The 19,997-nt window shown below is 30.9% G+C and overlaps 1 protein-coding gene across 1 annotated transcript; it reads left to right on the top strand.

The window, feature by feature from the left end:
• Nucleotides 1-7,244: 7,244 nt before the first annotated feature.
• LOC129312010 (MYB-like transcription factor EOBI) lies at nt 7,245-8,861 on the top strand. Its single transcript, XM_054954547.1, has 3 exons — nt 7,245-7,536; nt 7,625-7,754; nt 7,844-8,861. Exons 1-3 carry the CDS (start codon nt 7,377-7,379, stop codon nt 8,556-8,558), a joined length of 1,005 nt encoding a protein of 334 aa, XP_054810522.1. The 5' UTR covers nt 7,245-7,376; the 3' UTR covers nt 8,559-8,861.
• The last annotated feature ends 11,136 nt before the right edge of the window (nt 8,862-19,997 follow it).

The following is a 19,997-nucleotide window of genomic DNA, read 5'->3' as shown; positions in this document are numbered from 1 at the left end:
AAGTGGTCTTTTTATATTTGAAAGTGAATTATTGAATTCAAAGTATTATATATTTACATATCCAATATTTAATCAAGTGAACACCCTATTTCCCAACAAAAAAAAAAATCACTTGATGGTAATTCTTTGTTTCAGATACATTCCTTTATGTAATTTCCCCCTCATGGATTTCTATACACAGTATTGTAGGCCATGCGATGCTCTTGTATTGCATTGAAAGCTCTCTTGGTCCTTGGCAATTTTCTGAGACTCATTATAAAATTCCATGAAGTTAAACGAAAACAAATATTTTAATTATTATATTTTAGAAGTACAAATATTCATAATGAAAGCTCAGGGATAATTTTTTTAAATAAATATAAGGAGTAAACTCCGTCAACAGTAAAAAATATCTCCTAATATCTCCTCTGAAGTATTTGGAGCAAAGAATTTCTTCAATTTAGATTCATTAAATATTAGTCTAAAATTTAATTTTTAAAAGTGTATGTAAAGAGTATTAATAATTCTTTAGATGAAGCTCAAATTTATCACTGCCATTTCCTCTGAATTAAATATATCTGACTCATGAAAAGCGGCGGCTGCTCCATAAAAATTTCTTCAATAAATAATATTTAAACTTGACAAGAAAAAAGTACAAAATAATTATTGGACCCATTTTTTCCTTCTTTCACATGCTGTGCAATCATGTTTTGATTTTTTTTGATTGATCGCAGGATGGACCCTTTTGTGTCCACGTACAAGAATATCTCATCCATTCATCTTCCATCCAATCTGCTTTATCCCTTTATGAATATCAAATACTTAACTACTTAATCAATGACTGCTCAGAATTAATATAATTGCTAAACACAGGAAAGATTAACAAAACGGATCGAGCCACCAGTTGACTTTTATATGAAGAACAATTACTTAAACAAAATTTCTTAATTAATTGGACCAAATAGGGTACGAGATATGCTTTCATTAAAGTCCTAGTCAACACGAAAGAAATGACGCTTCTAATTTCTCTTAGTGCTAATTAAATGATTACGATGGCGAATTAACAGTTATAACCTTACAATGCTCTTATATAAGATACGACTTGTGCTTTATAAGAGCATGGGTTTGAATCCCTCCGTTAATTTCATTAGTAGATAATCTATCAATTTTTCAGTAAGCATTTTTTTTTTAAATTGATACATGGCCAATGAAAATCACGCAAGGAGACAACAAAATGAAGTCTTGTCAGAGATTAACAAGCTTTTATACTCTAAAGGTGCATGGAAACTCCAACATAGTGACATTGTGAGAGTCATGAAACATCTGACGAGTTAGTAAGTCTGTGCATGTATTAGCATCTTTGAAAGTATAGTTGAAGGTATATAACAACCTAGTTTTGTATAATGAGATCTTTAATTTTTTTGATTGTATTGAAGAATGGATGATTCAAAGAAAAGTCATTATTAATGAGTACAAGAATCTCAAAAGAGTCAATTAGATCATGGTATTCTAGGATAATCTATCAATATTTCAATAAGCATTTTATTTTTCTTTTAAATTGATGGCTAGTGAAAACTGTGCAAGGAGACAACAAAATTAAGACATGTCAGAAATTAATAAATTTTTTTGTGTAAAGTCAAAACTAGTGATATCATGATAGTTGTGAGACACTTGATGAGCTAATTAATTTGCACATTTATTAACATCTATGAAAACATGGCTGAAGGTAGTAGTCCAGTTTTGCATATATAATGAGAATTCTGATTTCCTTCATTGTGTCATAAAAGGGATGATTTAAAGAGAGATTGTCGTTCATGAGCTCAAGAACCTCAAAAGAGTCGGTCCAAACATTAACTTTATAAATTTTGGTATTCCAACAAAGGACAAGGCTTTCAAGGATACCTAAAAGATCAAACTCAATGTTAGGATAGTAATTAAACAAGAAATTTAGAGAAGTCCTTTATTGAATTTCCTTTATTGTCACAGTTGATACCTCTAGAAGCCATAATATTATAGTGGTTAATGGAGCCATTAGCATCTAGTCTAAACCAATATTCTTCAAGAGGCCCCTTGTAACATCTTGGGTTTTAATTCCCTTATTAATTAAACCTAGTTAGGGTAATTAATTAAATTGAAGTGGTGTGCAATCAGAGAAATCTAATAATCATGTCTGATGCTATTTCAGCCCTAGTTATGGGTCTGGTATCGAGGTGGGCCACCCAAGCATCGAAAGGAGAAGAAAAGGAAGAGTTGAAATTGTTGTGCCACACGTCGCAATTCCTTGATCGTCTGCCGCGGTGCACAGCTATCTCTGAGCGAGGGAGGTCTTCTCTGTGTCATATACCGCGGCGCGTTGTGTGTCTGCCATAGTGCATGACCATTTTCTGCACTTTATCAGACGTGAAATGAGACAAAAAAAGAAAGAAAAGAAAAGAGAGAAAGAAGAGTGTGCTAATACTCTGCTAGGGTTTACTTGGAGACTACTTTGAGAGTATTTTGAAGGCTACAAACACCCAAGGTAAGTATAATACTTATTAATCTCCCCATTTCTTTCACATTTATAAGTTTATGGTTAGGGTTTGATAGTGGAAGTGAGATTTCAGTTTATATAGGTTATGGGTCTAAATTTGTTAACTCAAATGGAGTTAATAAAGGTATATTAAAGTATCTAAACTTAGGTATAATGAGTTTTGGTATCTTGGATTGTTGGACACCATTAATGTCCGAAAATCCCATTTATTATGGGTGGTTGAAAGTTTGTGATGCCATTAATGAGGATTTAATGGCTCATTAATGCTATTGGAGGCTAAAGGTAATTATTAAACCCAATAGTTAGGCCCCACCTCTTGTAAAGTAAAGGTTGGGCAATTTGGAAGTAAAGAGTGAGGGTTCAAATGTTTGAGTTTGTTATGTTGATGGAATTCAACTTGGTTGGTTGTAGTTTTGGTTCTTAGTCACCTATTGGAGTGAAAATTCAAACTTGAAAGCTATTTAATTGAGGGGTAAACCTTTAACCTCTCAAAGGTTTGAGGTAACCGGAGAAAACTCTACTTTGGCAGTTATATGTTAATTGATTATTGAATGTAAATGGTGAATGTTACATGCATAAAATTAATTTTTATGTAAAACTATATATTAGTTTTTAATGAGTGTATGAAAATTTGATTAAGCACAGTGCTATTTTGACTTGAAATTTAAAATGTAAAGTCAAAAGGATTTTACTATAAAACTGCTTATGTTTTGAAAAATGAATGCGATGACGAGTAGAGATATTTGTGTATTAGTCATGAAATGAATTTGAGAAAATAATGAGGATACACACTTGGATAGCGTAAGGTCATGAGCCTAACATGATTTTTGTAATAGTAAGTAAATGAAAGTGAAAAAGTAAACTCAAGTAAGTAATGATTATGGTATGATCAGTGGCGGGAGTTCGCCTAGGGATTTAGGAGTAGAGAAAATTCATATGATAATTAGGCTGCCCTTCGGTGCACAAGGGCTATAGCCTTGTCTTACTATTTGTCGAGGGACTATCCCATAGTTTATTGAGGGACTAGAACTTAGCTATCTCCACTAGTTTAATGAAGAGAATAGCCTAGGGTATGAGACACCCTAGGGATTCGAGAATAGGGAAGCCGTAGTCTGAGAGTGAGTCCTATGATCTTTGACCTGCTCACATCTCATGATTGGTGAGCTTGGGTAGTTCAATCACACGAATGGAGCCCTAATCAATGTTATAGCCCACAGTTTTAGTCTAAGAAAATAAGAAGATATAAAGTTGGATGATCATTGCCTAAGTAAATGAATGACATGTCATACATGCTAAACGGTGGCAGGTTGCAAGAGTATAGGTCATGTCACATATCTGAGAATATGGTGATAATGTACCTAGTTACATGAGTTAAAGAAGCTATATAGTGATAAATAGTAAATTATGATACATGTGAGTTTGATTTGCATATTTGATCTCCTTGTGCATGTATTTGTTTTATAATTGATATATAATTGTATAGGGTAGGGTTAACCTTGGTTACTGAGTGGCTAGACTCACCCCTCTTATTTAATACTTTTTAGGCCCTAACTCTGGTGTTGAGAGGGAGAAGACTAAAGAAGTAGGAAATTAGCATATTCCTACTGTATGTCTCTAGTTTAGCTTTAATTGTATAATAGTATATGGCTTGCCAATTCTAGGATGCATATTACCTCACTCGCACTATTTTGGTTGTTGAAAATGTTAGAATTATATTTTGGGCCCTTAACCTTTGTGTATGTTGACATATATATGTTTATAGGGCTAAAATACTAATGCAAGTGTAGAAATAAAGATTTGAGCATGTTTTAAATTATTTGAGTTAAATGCAATGGGAAATTACCTCCTCCTTTGTTTTTGGTAAATTGGGGTTGAGGAGTAAATTTCTGTTATATTGATATTTCGATGCTTGTGACATGTTGTACTAGTAGTCTTAAGTTCATTGGATATGGTTCAGGTGTTAGGAAAATCTTTTGGCACTTGTTGAGAGTTTTGGACACCCATTTTGTGTAAAAGTATTAAAAAATAGTCAAATTGTGTTTGGGTGTCCAACTTTCTAGTGTGATTTATTTTGGAAGTGAAACCTGTGCCATTAGCTAGTTCATGTGAAGAGCTTTCTGTAGAAACCTAGATCACGTATTCAGACATCGGACAGAGAATCAAGGCGAGTCAAAAGTTCTCAGTTTTGCTATCAAATGACAGCAGAACCAATGAATTTTCGTGTAACACGTTGCGGCACATGGCACCTGAGCTACTACGCGTGGCACAACGAGTAACACGCCACGGCGCATTGCTCTAAATCATAGCATATGTTTTGTTTTTCAATCATTTTCGATTTCTTTCACTCCTCTGAGGTATCCTATGCTTCCGAAACTTATTTTTACTCTGATATGAAAGATTTTGATTGATTTTAACTTGTTTCTCTTTAGAAAAATTGGGATCCCTTACTTTTGGATTAAAACTTGATACTCACTTTTTGAGCTAATCCTCTAATTATCATGAGTTTCTTTTATTAATAGCGTTTAATGGAGTGAGAACGTTACACCCCTCTATTTGAATTGAGATGTATTTGGTCCCAAAATTAAAGAATTCATCCTTGATTAAAGGTTGAGAGGTTATTAATTATATGCTTGTGTGATGGTGAAGGCAATGTCTTTAAGTGGAGTGTCTTCATCAAAGAAACGATTTGTGCATCTTGCTCTTCTAGATATTCCAATAAACATGAGGAAATATTTTTTACCAAATAATTCTTCTTGTACTAGGGTATCCTACAAACTCTTTGGGCCCATTTGGTTATTGAAGAGGAATGTAATAGAAAGAAATGATTTATAGATAACAAAATGAACTGAAATAAACTTGTAGAATGATAGAAAGATGGAGATAATGGAAAAATTAAAGCTATGAGGTAATAGAGGGGTAGAAAAGGAGATTACCATAAATAAAGTCATCAATACTCATTCCCACCTTTTCATCACTCCAAGGCTCTTGCCTCTCTATAATTTTCCATTTCTCTATCAATACACAGCTTATTCTAGTATATTTTGTTCACTATCAACACATTCCTTTTCATTTCATTGCAATAACCAAATAGACCCTTTGTGTTTCAAAGAATCCAATCATGCAATAAAAGAGAAAAGAAAGTAGTTAGATTTGAATACTTCCCAAGCTCTCTTACTGTCACTCAAAATATGTAAGGACGAGTCTAAAATGTAATAAAAGAGAAAAGAAAGTAGTTAGATTTGAATACCTAACTAATCTTTGCTACACTTCCCAAGCTCTCTTGCTGTCACTCAAGATATGTTAGGACGATTCTAAAATGAAAATAGTAATCAAGGATCACTGACTAAATTATATATCAGTCAAGAACTAATTATTATCAAAACTTGAATGAAAAACAAGCCTGACTAAATTATTGTTAATTTATAATGAGTTGTTAAAACCCAAATAGATAATTGTTAATAAAAGACTAACCCAAATCAATACCTATCCATTTGAATTTTGACAATAACTGATCATTGGTTGATATAAAGTTTTGCCAGTTGTCCTTGATTGTTATTTTCCCATTCTAAAACATTACAACAAAAGGACAAGTCCTTTGGCAAACACGGATCCTTTCGTGACAACAAAGCTAGTTTGGAGGTGATTTCATATATCTTTCAAAGAAATGATTTGATTTTCTTATAAGTTGGCCATTTCTAAATTCTTGCCAGTCCATTAGTTTCAAGAGCTTTGTACTTGATGACCTCTAATCTAGCATATAATGTCATTTGCATTACAGGGATTAGGAGGTTGAACCCAGGAGAATCAATAAGCATTTTCTAATCAATGAACCTTGTCATGATTCCTTTTTTTTTTTTTTTTGTGAGAGCTGAGTAGTTGAGCCCTAAGCATTAATCAAACAATGAACTCGAACTTAAGATCTTATTTTTAAACAATGATAGTTAATTCTATCAAAGTTAATGCATGTTGGTGGCTTGTCCTGATTCTTGTGATTCTCAATTAATAAATATTTCCCTCTAAAGAAAAATTAGCATAATGGATTTTCATCAGTGACTAGATTATTTTTCTTGATGTAACAATTCAGAAGGAATATGTAGCTACTAGAAAAAGTTCTAAAAGAAAATCTGATTTTTTTGTACTACGGCATGTGCCCTTCAGAGCAGCCTGCGCTTCTGATGAATTGTGAGTAAATGAGTCGACATCCTCCCATTTTGCGTCATTGATACTTCTCCAGTGGCTCATAATTATGGCACTTTATGAATAGTCCATTTCCTTCCATGTCTCTGTTCTCGAATATCTTCATTTCCAAATATAATCTATCATATATGCATGAATCCAATATAAACTTTTTATCTGTTTTCTTTTTATTTAAAAAAAAAAAGCATACTTAATCTAGCTATTTTTGGTGCGATCACACAAGCTAAGATATCATATATCATATCTAGATGACTGTTTCATTGCGTATGCGAGACTTAACCTAGACAAGAAAATATTCACCATAGTACCAAACCCTATCTCGAAAAATTCCTTTATAGGCAATAGCCAAAGCACCCTTTTCCCACTTATTCAAATCGAAAATCTAGCAAGCCGAAAAGAAAAGGCAGCTGTTTGATTAATATATCCACGTGTCGGATAATGGTCAAAAATTACTCATTTGTTCACCAGGTTACTAAGACCCCATCTTGATAAATTCCCTTGATGAGTATGTATATAAATAGGCATGAAGACAAGCTAGTCTCAGATCTCATCATTGAAGGATTAGCTTGAACCTTGTTCTAGTCTATATATACCTTCACTTTCACAGCTTTATTAGCATTAATTCTCTTGCTGATCCCACCAGTTGCAGAACCCCGCAAGAAACTGAGCCATGTCTACTATTTCGAAGAGAGATAAGACTTGTTCTAAGGAGGAAGAAGAGAGTACTGAGATGAGACGAGGCCCTTGGACTCTTGAAGAAGACAGCCTCCTCATCCACTATATTGCTCGCCATGGTGAGGGTCGCTGGAATATGTTAGCAAAAAGTGCTGGTACGTACCTCAAGTCTCTTCTTCAATAATCTATAATAATTGTATACAACTGAAACTAAACTTGTTCGTTTCTGGTTGAACCATTCAGGATTGAAGAGGAATGGGAAAAGTTGCAGACTCAGATGGCTTAATTACTTGAAACCAGATATCAAGCGAGGAAACCTTACCCCGCAAGAACAGCTCTTAATCCTAGAACTTCATTCTAGGTGGGGTAACAGGTAATGATCTGATGATCTGTTCATATTAGTACTAGTTCTTGGGTTGCTATGAAACTATTAAACTTGGGTCTGTTTGGCGATTTTATAAGGTGGTCGAAAATTGCTCAGCATCTGCCAGGAAGAACTGATAATGAGATCAAGAACTATTGGAGAACCAGAGTGCAGAAACAAGCACGCCATCTTAATATTGAATCTGGAAGCAAGAAATTCATTGATGCGGTTCGGTGTTTCTGGATGCCAAGATTGGTTCAAAAGGTTGAACAGAAACAGAATTCTTCTCCTTGTACTGCTGCTGCTGCTGCTTCGTACTCTTGTTCTCTCACAGCAGGCACGAACCTTCATGTTTCTTCTTCATCATCTTCCCCAATGTTGTCAACCTGCAACAACTCTGTTATGCCTTCTCTGTCTTCATCATCATCACCAATATCATCTTTCCAGGCAAATTTTCCCAGCAATTTCTGCTCCAATCCCAGCAATTTTCCCTCTGATTCCTGGCAATTCTCGCAGGTTCTGGAACCTCCTAATTCAGAACTCCCAGCAAGTAGCTCTTATTATTTGTTGGAGAACAATGCTTTTTACAGCAACCCAATTCAGGAAAACTTGTTGGTGAACAATAACATTATGGGTACTCATGGGTATGAAATCATGGATTATAATAATCTGATCAATAATCATCAGCAGGAACCAGCGACAATGATGGAAACTTATGACATGTTGCCGTTTGATTATTATCAGCCAGTGGCAGAAAATGACTGGACGTTAGGAAACATGGCAGAGACTTTATGGAACATGGAAGCTCTGTGACAGAGAATAGCCATTCGCATGCATCTCGGCTTCTTTTTACCGTTGGATGGTCAATCAAAGATTCATGTAATATTATACGGAGATCTTTAATGTTTCCTGTTCTTGTTACAGTTTTTAATTAAGGTTCAGGTTATTAGGTATAGAACTCTGATCATCGTGTATTGCATGCATGTCTTTGTTCTATGATTAACATAATATGTATGCTTAATCATGTCTAAATATGGCATATTTAGATAGAAATGACAGTCAAGGATGAGGTTTAATTAATTATTAGTTTTGGAAAAGAATGTGATTTGACTACGACATTTGGATCTTATTAGTGCATTATTGTCTCCATTCTCTTATGCTTTTTTTAATTTTCTTTTTCTTTTTTCCCTGTCCCCCAGTATGATCAATGAGAATATTTGGTGATTAAATGGACAATCTATATAAAATAAATTTAAAAGAAGTGGTACTTTTAATATTCACATGTTATAAGGTTATGGCCTCACCATCTATTTATATAGTCCCTATTATAATACTTTAACTACTTCGCCAATTCTTTAAAAAGGTGGTTAAATCATTAATTTCGTCTAAAAATATAATAAACTTTCAATTTTGCTTCTATTTAAATGAAAAATTTTTAAATTTGCTTTACACTTTCCCCCATTAATGAGTTTAAATAGGGATAATATTGTAAAATTGTAATTAATACCCATCTAGTTTCTTATATCAAGGGCCAAAAAATCCTTCTAGTACCTTATAATAGGGATTGAATGGAGTGTAATATAAAAATTCTAACAATTTTTTTTACAAGAACATTGAACTATACCATTCATTTTAAAAAAAAAATCAGTATAATATATGCCAGGGACTACAACAATTTTAAGAGAAAAATAATAAAATAGAAGATTCAAAGTATTTGCATCACAAAAGGGTCAAGAAGCAAAATCTAATTATGGAAAGAAATGACACACATGTAAAATATGGCCATGTGTGAGTTGATAATAGGGAGGCCATAGCTATCATGAGGAAAGTTGAAAATGCTTTATTTGATCAACTAACTACTTATCTTCAAGTATAGCCACTTGAAATATCAACATTAATTAGGGCCATGTGTCCTATCCCAGCAGGCTTCAATTATCTTGATCATTGTAACATGCAAAAAAATAATAATGATACTTTTGCATTTAAATTACACACGCACATGGCATGTCAAATTTTACTTATCATTCAAAAATTTAAAAAATTAACAATCCTATTCATATTTTTCAATTCACCAAAGAAATGTACAAAAGCATTAACTTCACTTAAGTAACTCATCCTAATTCATCTTTTTGGCAGACATTAATTAGCCAAACAAAATGGTACATAGCATATTCTTTTCAGTCCTAATTATAAAGTGTTTTTTAAAAAACTTTAAGGTATCATGCAATATTATCTAATGGTTTCTCTTTTTTACCCCTCTGCCTATTAATGAATGACGATCTCATAAATTATCCCCTAAAAAGTAAAGGTTTTACATTTATTTAATTAATAAGGGTAAAAATGAAATTTTATTTTGACCTTTAATTTTTTTCACAAATTTAATGCTGTAACTATTTTTTCTCAAAATGCATGAGTTGATTAGAAGCACTTTATTTTTAGGATGCATGACCAAATAAAGTACACACACATTTCATATACTTTATTTATATTTCTTTTTTTAAAGAAGAACATTTTACCGTAGGAAAAATGAGACATCCAAATCTAACTCTATTATGTTTGCTAATTGAATCAGCTTGTTTAAAAATCCGGTGGAACCAATCCATATGAAAAGATTATCTCTAAATCTAGGATCACACAAGTGGAGGGAGAGAGAGAAGCAATTCAGTGAGCTCACGTATCAAATAAGGTCCATTATACACACACACGTATACATACATGCTTCCTCTATTTTATTTATAAGTTATTTTCATCATATTTTATAAAAATTAAAAAAAAATTAAACTTCATTAATTTTATCTTAAAATTTAATGAGTTTATTCCTCTACCCTTAAATAAAAACCAAAAGAACTATTTTTAATTATTTTTTCTATTATTTAATAAGGGCAGAAAAGTAAAGATGAAATAAAAAATAGTAAAGTATACTATAAATAGGACTATAATCAATCTTCTCTTTCTTTCTTATAAATAGTACTAGATAAGTATATAACTACTATATGTTCTTGGTCAGATTTGTCTTCCTCCATTCAACCTCTTTGAAATTATGCTGTACTTGGACGGTCAATTTGGCATTTAAGATTAAAAACAAAACCTTCTTTCAATGTAAGCTTTGTATCTGATGGAACATGGAGGTTTTACAAGAATTTTCACAGAAAAAGGAAGAATTGGAAGTAATATAATCCTTTACTTCTATAACTCCTACCTTAGATCGTTTGTGATTTGGATTCAAACTTTCATCTTGGATTATGGCCTTCAGCCGAAGACACTCACAATAATCATCAGTAATAAGTAATAGATTTGGATTCGATAACTGTACTTAATATAAGTACTGAGTGCAGGTAACACTTGAATTGTTGAAATTCAAATTAATGATTTTGAATTCATATACTCTACTTGAGATTAACGAATAATGAGTTTATCTGAAAGGTTAATTTAGATTTGAATAATTCAAATATTATAGGCACTCAGTGTCTACATTAAATACAGTCACCGAATTTAAATCTATAATTATCCTTCAATCTTTCATGATTAATCTAGATGCACAGTGTAGTTAATGAATATTTATTTGACTTGTTATCTTTTTCCCCTTCTTGGAACGGCTTTACTACTTGTTTCTTTCCCCACTTCCCAAATTCTTAAGCCTCCAGCTGGGAGCTAACATTATTTTATTGTTTTATTTTATTTTATTTTTATTATAAGTTGATTTTCCTTATATATATTGATGAGGTATCAGGTTAGGCTAATTAGAACCCTCGTTCCTAGGTTTGAAAGTCATGTCCTCCGATATGAGATGACTAAATATATATATATATCCCTATATATGTAACATATAATTCTTATAAATTTGATGACAATTTCATCGGAACCCATCAATAAAGTGGAAACTACTCCTATTGATTTCAAAATCAATTTGATTTTGAAAACATCCCCAAAAGTGAAACTTAACTGTGTCCATACTGGGAAATGCATGTGATGATGCAACAACACTAGTAGGACATCACATGAATTTGTTGCAGCTGGGAATGACCAAATTTGCCGTGTGTGTATGTGTGCGTGAAAATTAAATTGAGTTGGGGATCAGCATGAAATATGAAATGAGAAAGCATAGTGCATTTTGTGCAGAAAATTAATTACTTTGTTGAAAGGATATGCATGTGGCTGATAGCTAGATATAGGGTTGAGGTAGCCAGACCGGCCACTTTAGTAGCATAGTGAAAATAAATTTGGTTAAACACATGCACGTGGATGCAACAAGCAAACACTGAATCTTGCATCACAACCTCACGCGTATTCCTTTTATTTCAAACATATCAAGAAAGGGTTAAAGAGTTTTTTCCTCCTAATTTTTTTTAGAAGAATTTGACATGACAATATCTCCTCGAAATAATATAATTTTTCGTAAAAACAGAATCATCATTCTATCAAAGACTCATCATCTTTTTCATTATTTATTAATATAAATTAGTTATGGGACTTATGCAAAATAACAATAAGGCATTATTTAACCCATTTTGCCATTATTCACCATTAAAATTAGGTCTAGTTTCTATTATTGTCACTTTTAGCCCTTTCAACTCACGTTAGATAATCAAAATGCTTTATTATCATTTTACCTAAGCTCCATATCTATTCCATGTTAGTAAATAACAGAAAAGATGATGAGTTTCTAATAGAAGGGCAATTTTGCTCCAACAAAAAATTATTTGGAAGAATGTTGTCCCCCTTTTAGTACAGGCAGTCCAACGATTCTCACAAAAAAAATTTAGGAAAAAAAATGATCTTTCACCCTATCAAAAAATCACCATTTCCTTATAATCAAAAAATCACCATTTCCTTATAACTTCAATTTTCACGTCTCTAAATTAATTGTATGAGATTTGAGTATTATCAAGTTTATATAATACGTAACTCACTAGCATATATGTTTCTAAATTTGAAGAACATCTATAAATTTACAAATCGTCTGTCAATAAAGATCTCACGTCAAAATTGAAATTTGAACTTATTATAAGCTTGTCCACTATGAGTTAAATCCTTGTTAACTTGAAACTCTCACGCGTAATTTAAGGATATATGTCATTGTTAAATTGTGACATGCACGCAGATATACACATATTTGTCATTTCTTTGACTGATCAATGAAGTCAGTCTCATTCAAAAGAACCTTAAGACCTTCAAATAGTAACTCCACTCAAATCCCTTGTCCTTTTGCTTAATTAGCGCCAACTGGCTCTAAAAAACGACATTGCTCATTATCAAAACAATTTAATTAATTCTATTATTATATTCTTTTTCATATCAGTAAATTAGCTAGTACTCATTATTTTCCACTCTAAACTTTATAAATCCACTTTACAATCCAACTCAAGCATGATTTGATTTTGGTTTTAACTCAACTCAAAGAAATTGAACAATTCATCACTTTATAGTAAAATTAAGAGTTCAAAATTAATGAATCTAATAGCTTATATACTGATTGCTATAAAAACAATATATTTATCCAACACATACAACATGTTTGAATAAATAATTGAGTTATAATAGAATGTCACTTTAGGCGAGGAATAAATAATTGAAGTTCAAAGGTTTAGCATGCGCATGATGATCACCAAAGACTGAAAAGACAGAGAGACAGATCAGAAATGTGAGTGATTTGACAGAAGAAAGATACATAAGTATGTGATGTGAAGAGAACTATGCTTCTTCTTTGACTGCGTCATCTGGATTCTGCTACGTAGAATCCCAGATAGAGACCTTTTTAAAAAAAAAAAAATTATTTTATCTTCTTGGCCACGTCTTGCTTTCCCTGTCAGGGTAGGGAACATTTCACCTGATACAGGACCGGTCAAGACATTTATCCAAGATACGTAAAACCGAATTGATTATTCAATCGATCATGACATTGAATTACAAATTAATGATTCAATTAGAATTGAATTAGGAGTTGAACTGATGACAAACCGGTCATGATTAAAATAATATAATTTAAATAAAAAGATATTAATTATAAAAACATTCAACCAAATTTAACCACTCAAAAGTCTAACAATAATAAAATACTATATTTTTTGACATAGCATGTTCTGCCTCTAATTTTTTATTTTTTGACTTCAATTTTACTTTTTTTTATTATCTTATTTTTGAACTCAAAGCTTTGAAAAATTAAAAATAAAAAAATCAAAAATGACATCGTTTTGGGGGGAAAAGTCTAAAAAAATAATAACCCGATTAACCCAGTTAACCCACCGGGTTATCGGGTTATACCAGGTTGAACCCTGGTTACACCGGTTCACTCCTCATCGGGTTAAGAGTAAACCCAGACCGAACAAGGGATCAGGTCACCAGTTTTTGGGTTAACCCGGCCGATTCGGTCTGATTTTCAATACCATGCATTTATCTAAAGGTTAATTATTAAAATTGTAATTAAATTGTAGTGAGGTTAGTTATGAGCAAAGAATTTTATTCAACTGATTAAAACATTAATTTAATAATTTATCCATTCAACTAGTTAAATTAACTTGATTTTCAATATTAATTTTAAAAAAAAAGTGCAATTGAGAACCTATAAAATCCAGTAATAATCATTTAGGATCACAAAATGTTGAAATTGAATTTCAAGACTGTAGTCCTTTTTTTGCAATTTAAAAATTAATATTTTAACTAAAACACTCCCATTGAAAATGCACATTTAATTACTTACCTTTGGGAGTATTTTAGTCGTAACAATAATTTGTAGGCAACAAAAAAAAAGATCCTGATATTTAAATTCAATTTCAAAGTTATTTTGTTAGGTCCTTATTTATCAATTTTTCTATAATTTTTAATTTTTTTGTTTGAAAAAAACTAATCATTCATTAATGATTTTAATATTCAAGGATTAACATATTTAATGCATTCAACCATAAGGCCTTGATTAAAGTAAAAAACTAAAAAAAACTTAATTTGAAATAAATAAGAATTACTCCCTTCGTTAAAAAATGTAAGGCATCTTTGACAGATTGAATATTAAAAAATATAAAATACTTTTAATTTTTTAAAAATAATTATTTTTTAAAAAGTGTTCCTATTAAATAAATTATTTTATATTTATTTTATAGTGAAATATCATGTTAAATAGGGATAAATATAAAAAGATAAAATTAATTTAAAAATAAGTACTCCCTTGTTCAAAAATGTAAAATATTTTTAACCAAATCTTACCCCCCAATAAAGTAATTACCTACTTTCAAACTAACTTTATCTTTTATATTTATCCTTATTAAATACCCTATAATAAATATAAATTTATTATTAATTAAGATATTTTTAAAAAAAACAATGATTACATTTTAAAAGATGAAAAATGTCTTATATTTTTAAATAAAGAGAGTAATTATTTTATTAAATATAAAATTTAATTAAAAATATTTTATATTTTTGAATGAAATAAGTAAAAAGACAGCTGGATTAATTTTTCACTTTTTATTATTATTATTATTATTATCTGTTCCATAAACGAAGCCAGAAACAACCCCCCGAATCATTGAACCCGTCTCTGTCTGCTTTTTCAAAGTCTTCGTTTGTGAAAATGATGAGTGGAGAGCAAAATGGTCAAACACGGGGGAGTGATTGACAAGTGGCAACAGATGATTGGGTGGTCTGGAAGCTGATGCAGCGAATTACAACCGCCATTGCATGTCAGCATCAGAAACTGCATTTTCTTCACTATTTTTCCTTATCTGCCAAACATGCTACGTTTTAGGGATATAGGGATCTATATATATATATATATATATAATATAATATAACGTCAGACTTTACTTGTGAGTGATTCTTTCCCAAAACGTGCTTATTTTCATCCACTTACTACTTCCACAGCATCATTTCTTTTCCACTTGTCTTCTACTTTTTTGTTTTTTTAATCTTTTTTTAAGGTTTGAACTTTGAAGCTATCTATTCATTCAATTCACATTGGAGATCCTATTTTATAGTTTTAAATTGAATATTTTCTATGACCATTTTTACAGTTGTATCATCTGAGATGAGAATACTTGCCATCTTATCTTCTTAGTTGAGATAAATGAGGTTTTTAGTGAGGACACGATAAATATTAAATTTAAGGTTTTGAAATTTAAATAAATTTATAAATATTTTAATATTTACAATTAATAGAAATTGTTATGATGTTTAAAACTATTTTTAAGGAAAATAACTATTAAATCATTTAAAATTATAATTTTCTTAAAATTTAATTATTACTCCCTCCATTAAAAAATATAAGGCATTTTTTGAGGAGTTGGGTGTTTAAAAATATAAGGTATTTTTAATCTTTCGAAATGTAATCATTATTTTTTTAAAAGTGCCTCTATCAATGAATAACTTTATATTTATTGTAGAGTATTAAATTAAAGTAAATGTAAAAGATAAAAATTTTTAAAAAAGTAAGTAACTACTTTATTGGGTATGACATTCAATTAAAAATGTCTATATTTTTTAACAAAGGAGTATATTTTAAATAATACAATTACAAATTTCTTAAAACTTAAATGAGTAATTTAATTTTTTAAAAAAATTATAGCTTATAAAATTTTCAGCTCAAAATTTTAAAATTGAATTATTAAATATAACAAGGTACTATATTTTCTATGCGATGAATGAAAAAGATATAATAATTAGTAACTTAAACTATTTTTTTAAAACAAATCAGACCTACATTTTTAACATTTAAATTTTGCTGAATAAAAATTGGAATGCTAAAAAAAAAAAAAAAACTGTACTGAATCCAAAAGGCAAGGACACTATTCATACAAGCTAGTATTAGTAATACTTCTTCTTAAAGACTCTGACAACAGATAGATAAATTCTTATGCTATCCAGAGTTCCCAAGAAAAAGGAACACGTCCTTTGTATTCTTTATTCATATTATTAATTATTTTTTAAAGAGAAGAGAGGGGAAAAAAAGTCCCATGTGATTTGATTCATATGGTATCAACTATTGATGTGAAATGAAAGACAAATATAATTTAATCTGAAGAAGAAGAAAGCATATGACAATATACTCATTTCATCACACATTAACCTTTTATATCAAATCAATTTCGCTCTCATTCTTTCATATCAAAGCATATATAAGCGTCTTCAGACCAAACTCTTCATGGACCATTAAATCCTTTAACTTGCTTTATTTCTTACCATTTCTTCTTTGATTGATTGCATTCCATTACTACAAAACCCACCAATAATTGCTCTAATAATTCACACATTTTTGCTGTCTTTCTCTGGTTTTTGTTTTCTAATTTTGACCCTATTTAACAAATACATCAATCAGCTATACTATTGAATCGTCATCTGAAAATAATAAAACGTGGTGATAACTCCAAATTATTTCACACTACTTGGACTGGGAAATAGTCTAAAAGAAAATGAGTCATTACATTGAAAAGCCATTGCACTGATATGATGGATGATGCAAAAAGTACTTCTAATGCCACTTCAATTACTTGAGCAAGTTGGTTGATTGATTGAATTTTTCTATTTATGATATATGCTATTTAATTTTCATAATTAAACTTCCCTAAAGTAAAATGTACCAAACAACACAGCTATGGATTAAAATATCAGTATTTTATTGTCTCAACATGGGTGTGTTTATAAGCAATCTCAAGTCCAAATAAAGGAAGAGGATTATATTAATACAAAACATGTTATTTACTAATCCTCCATCAAGACATAGAGATTGAATTTAGGGAAATATCATTCAAAAACTACTGAGGTAATTTAATATCAACCATGATCAAAAGATTCTGAAATATCATTACAGAACTAAAAGATTGATTTGAAAATGATTTTAAATAAAAAAATACTATCATACCCTTGCTTTGTTTTTCATTTCCTTAAACTTGTCAATTAGCGAATAGCTTATTGTTAAATGTAAATGGATATTTGTTAATTAACGAATGGCTATTTGTTAAAACATAATCTACATATATCTCTTATCACAACCAAGCTCTTTCAAATTTTTGAGCATGTCAATTACCGAATAACTTCTTATTAAATGCAAATAAGTATTTGTTAATTAAAAAATAACTATTTGTTGAAACATAATATATACTTAGCCCTTCGCATAACCAAGCTCTTTCAAATTCTTAATTTTGTTAAAAAAATCAAAGATATTATAATCTTTTTTCATCTAAAATTATTTTCAAATTAGCCTCCTATCTTGCACTAATGTTTTAAAATCTTTAAATCCTCATTTAATATTAAATACTTTTGTTGACAATCCTTGAATGATATTTTCCTTTGAATTTATTTGGAAAAACAAAACTCTTAGGGCTCTTTGATTTTTATTTCATTTCTTTTTGTATGGTTGTACAACAATCTCAATTATGTGCGCACATACATAGAAATAGTGTGTTTTGTTTCTTAGAATTTAGACTATTCACAGAAAAATGTCCAGCATACAATGAAATTTATAGTGAATTATACCACTTACAAGTCATGAACAATACGACTTATTTTATTTTATTATCTATGCAATTACGACAAAATATGTGCTCATTAATGTACTGAGGTTGATTAAACAAAAAGTTAAGAAATGGCCTTTAACTTCAATTTGGGTACTGAGGAATATGCAGCAAGTTGTTTAGAAGCATGATTTGATTTTGATTCTGCTTTATAAACCACTCCTCAAGAAGGGGAAAGAAGAATGCCTAGCTTTACAGGACAAGTGGCTCTTTTTAAGTGTGATAATGGACACTATGTACTACAAAGGAATATCATACTTTGAAATTAATTCTCAACGTCATGGAATTGGATTCAAACTAAAGATGCCCTAAAGCCACCAACAGTATTAGCCTACCAGAGATTGGAATCTGATCATGCTCATGAGAGAGAGAGAGAGCTGATATAGCAGATAGCAGTGGAATATTTTCCGCCGGGAGTTTAATCTGTCTCATTGGATTCAATACATTGGAACCCTGATTATTACATCCCTATCATCGAGACTACTCAAATGATTTCCTTAGCTGGCTAATATTGTCTCTATCAAAAACTGATAGACAAAATTATACAAAAATTTCTTTGGGAAAATTGCTAGTGAGTACCTTCTTGGAATTGAAATTGTGCTGGAGGACTAAAAAATCAATCAGTGTGCAAGCAAATAGGCTCAAGATGCAAGCGGATAGCCATGAAAACTAAATATATAACCTATCTGCTTCCACTCTGGTCCTTTGGCCCTCTAGCACATTTTTGACCCCAAGGAGGGACATAACAAGCAATTTTCTCATCTTCTTTTCTAACTAAATCAATTCAACTACTCTAATGTTTGGTATTGACCGTTTACTTCCACTTAATTTCTAGTCTGCCTGTAATGAAACCTATTGTTGGGGATTGATTATTTTTTTCTAAAAAAAAAACATGAGTGCTTTAATAAACTAGTGAGAGAGTTAATCCAGTTTAACCAAAAGTATTGAGTTTGAATCTTGAATATATAGCAACAATTAAATTCTTGATAAGAGATATGTCCTCCCAAAAAAAAAAACAATGTCCAAAAGTTAGGTTGTACATGGATGTGGTTGAGCAGGGTAAGACCTTTGTCCGATGCCCAACCCAAAAAATAAATAAATTAAATTTTGCAATCCACTACCTAGTCCTACCCATGAGATGCCCAAGCATTTCAAGCTGGGTAGCAACAAGCTATCCTACCCGTGATAATGTGAAAGTTTTCAATTTTATTTTTTAAAAAAGAAAAATTCAAGGATCTAAGCCTTAAACATATCAAACTAGAAGGGCTTAATTAAAATAAAATAAATTAAGAGATTTAATTCAAAATTGAGATAAACTATAAAGACCTATAGATTATATTTCCTCATAATTTATGATAAAGTTTTAAACAAATAAAAGAAACTCATTATTTTTCTCAATAAAAATATGACGATTCTGTGGCAAACTAGAAATTAATAATAGAAGTTGGAAATAAAAATTAAACCTGGGTCCCTAAAATATATGTATGCAACACACACAATTATAAAAATCTTGAGCTAGCCAAATGGGCAAGGCAGCATATATTGCCCATGGTCCAGCGCTAATCAATGTTTAGCTCGGCCTGAATATGATCGAATTCTTTTGGGCTATTATTTTTTCTTTAGGACAGGTTGGGCAATTTTTTACCAAGTTGGACTAGGCATACCGGCAACCAGGCTAGATGAATAACCTTATCACAAGCTACCAACAGAATTAATTTGGATCAAAGACCTAAAATATGAAACTCAAGCAAAA

The sequence above is a fragment of the Prosopis cineraria genome, unplaced genomic scaffold, assembly GCF_029017545.1.
Source record: "Prosopis cineraria cultivar Desert tree isolate PC_DT_omini unplaced genomic scaffold, ASM2901754v1 PC5, whole genome shotgun sequence".
NCBI classification, from domain to species: Eukaryota; Viridiplantae; Streptophyta; class Magnoliopsida; order Fabales; family Fabaceae; genus Prosopis; species Prosopis cineraria.
Note: the sequence above shows the minus strand (reverse complement) of the source record. Positions and strands in the feature narration are given on the sequence as shown.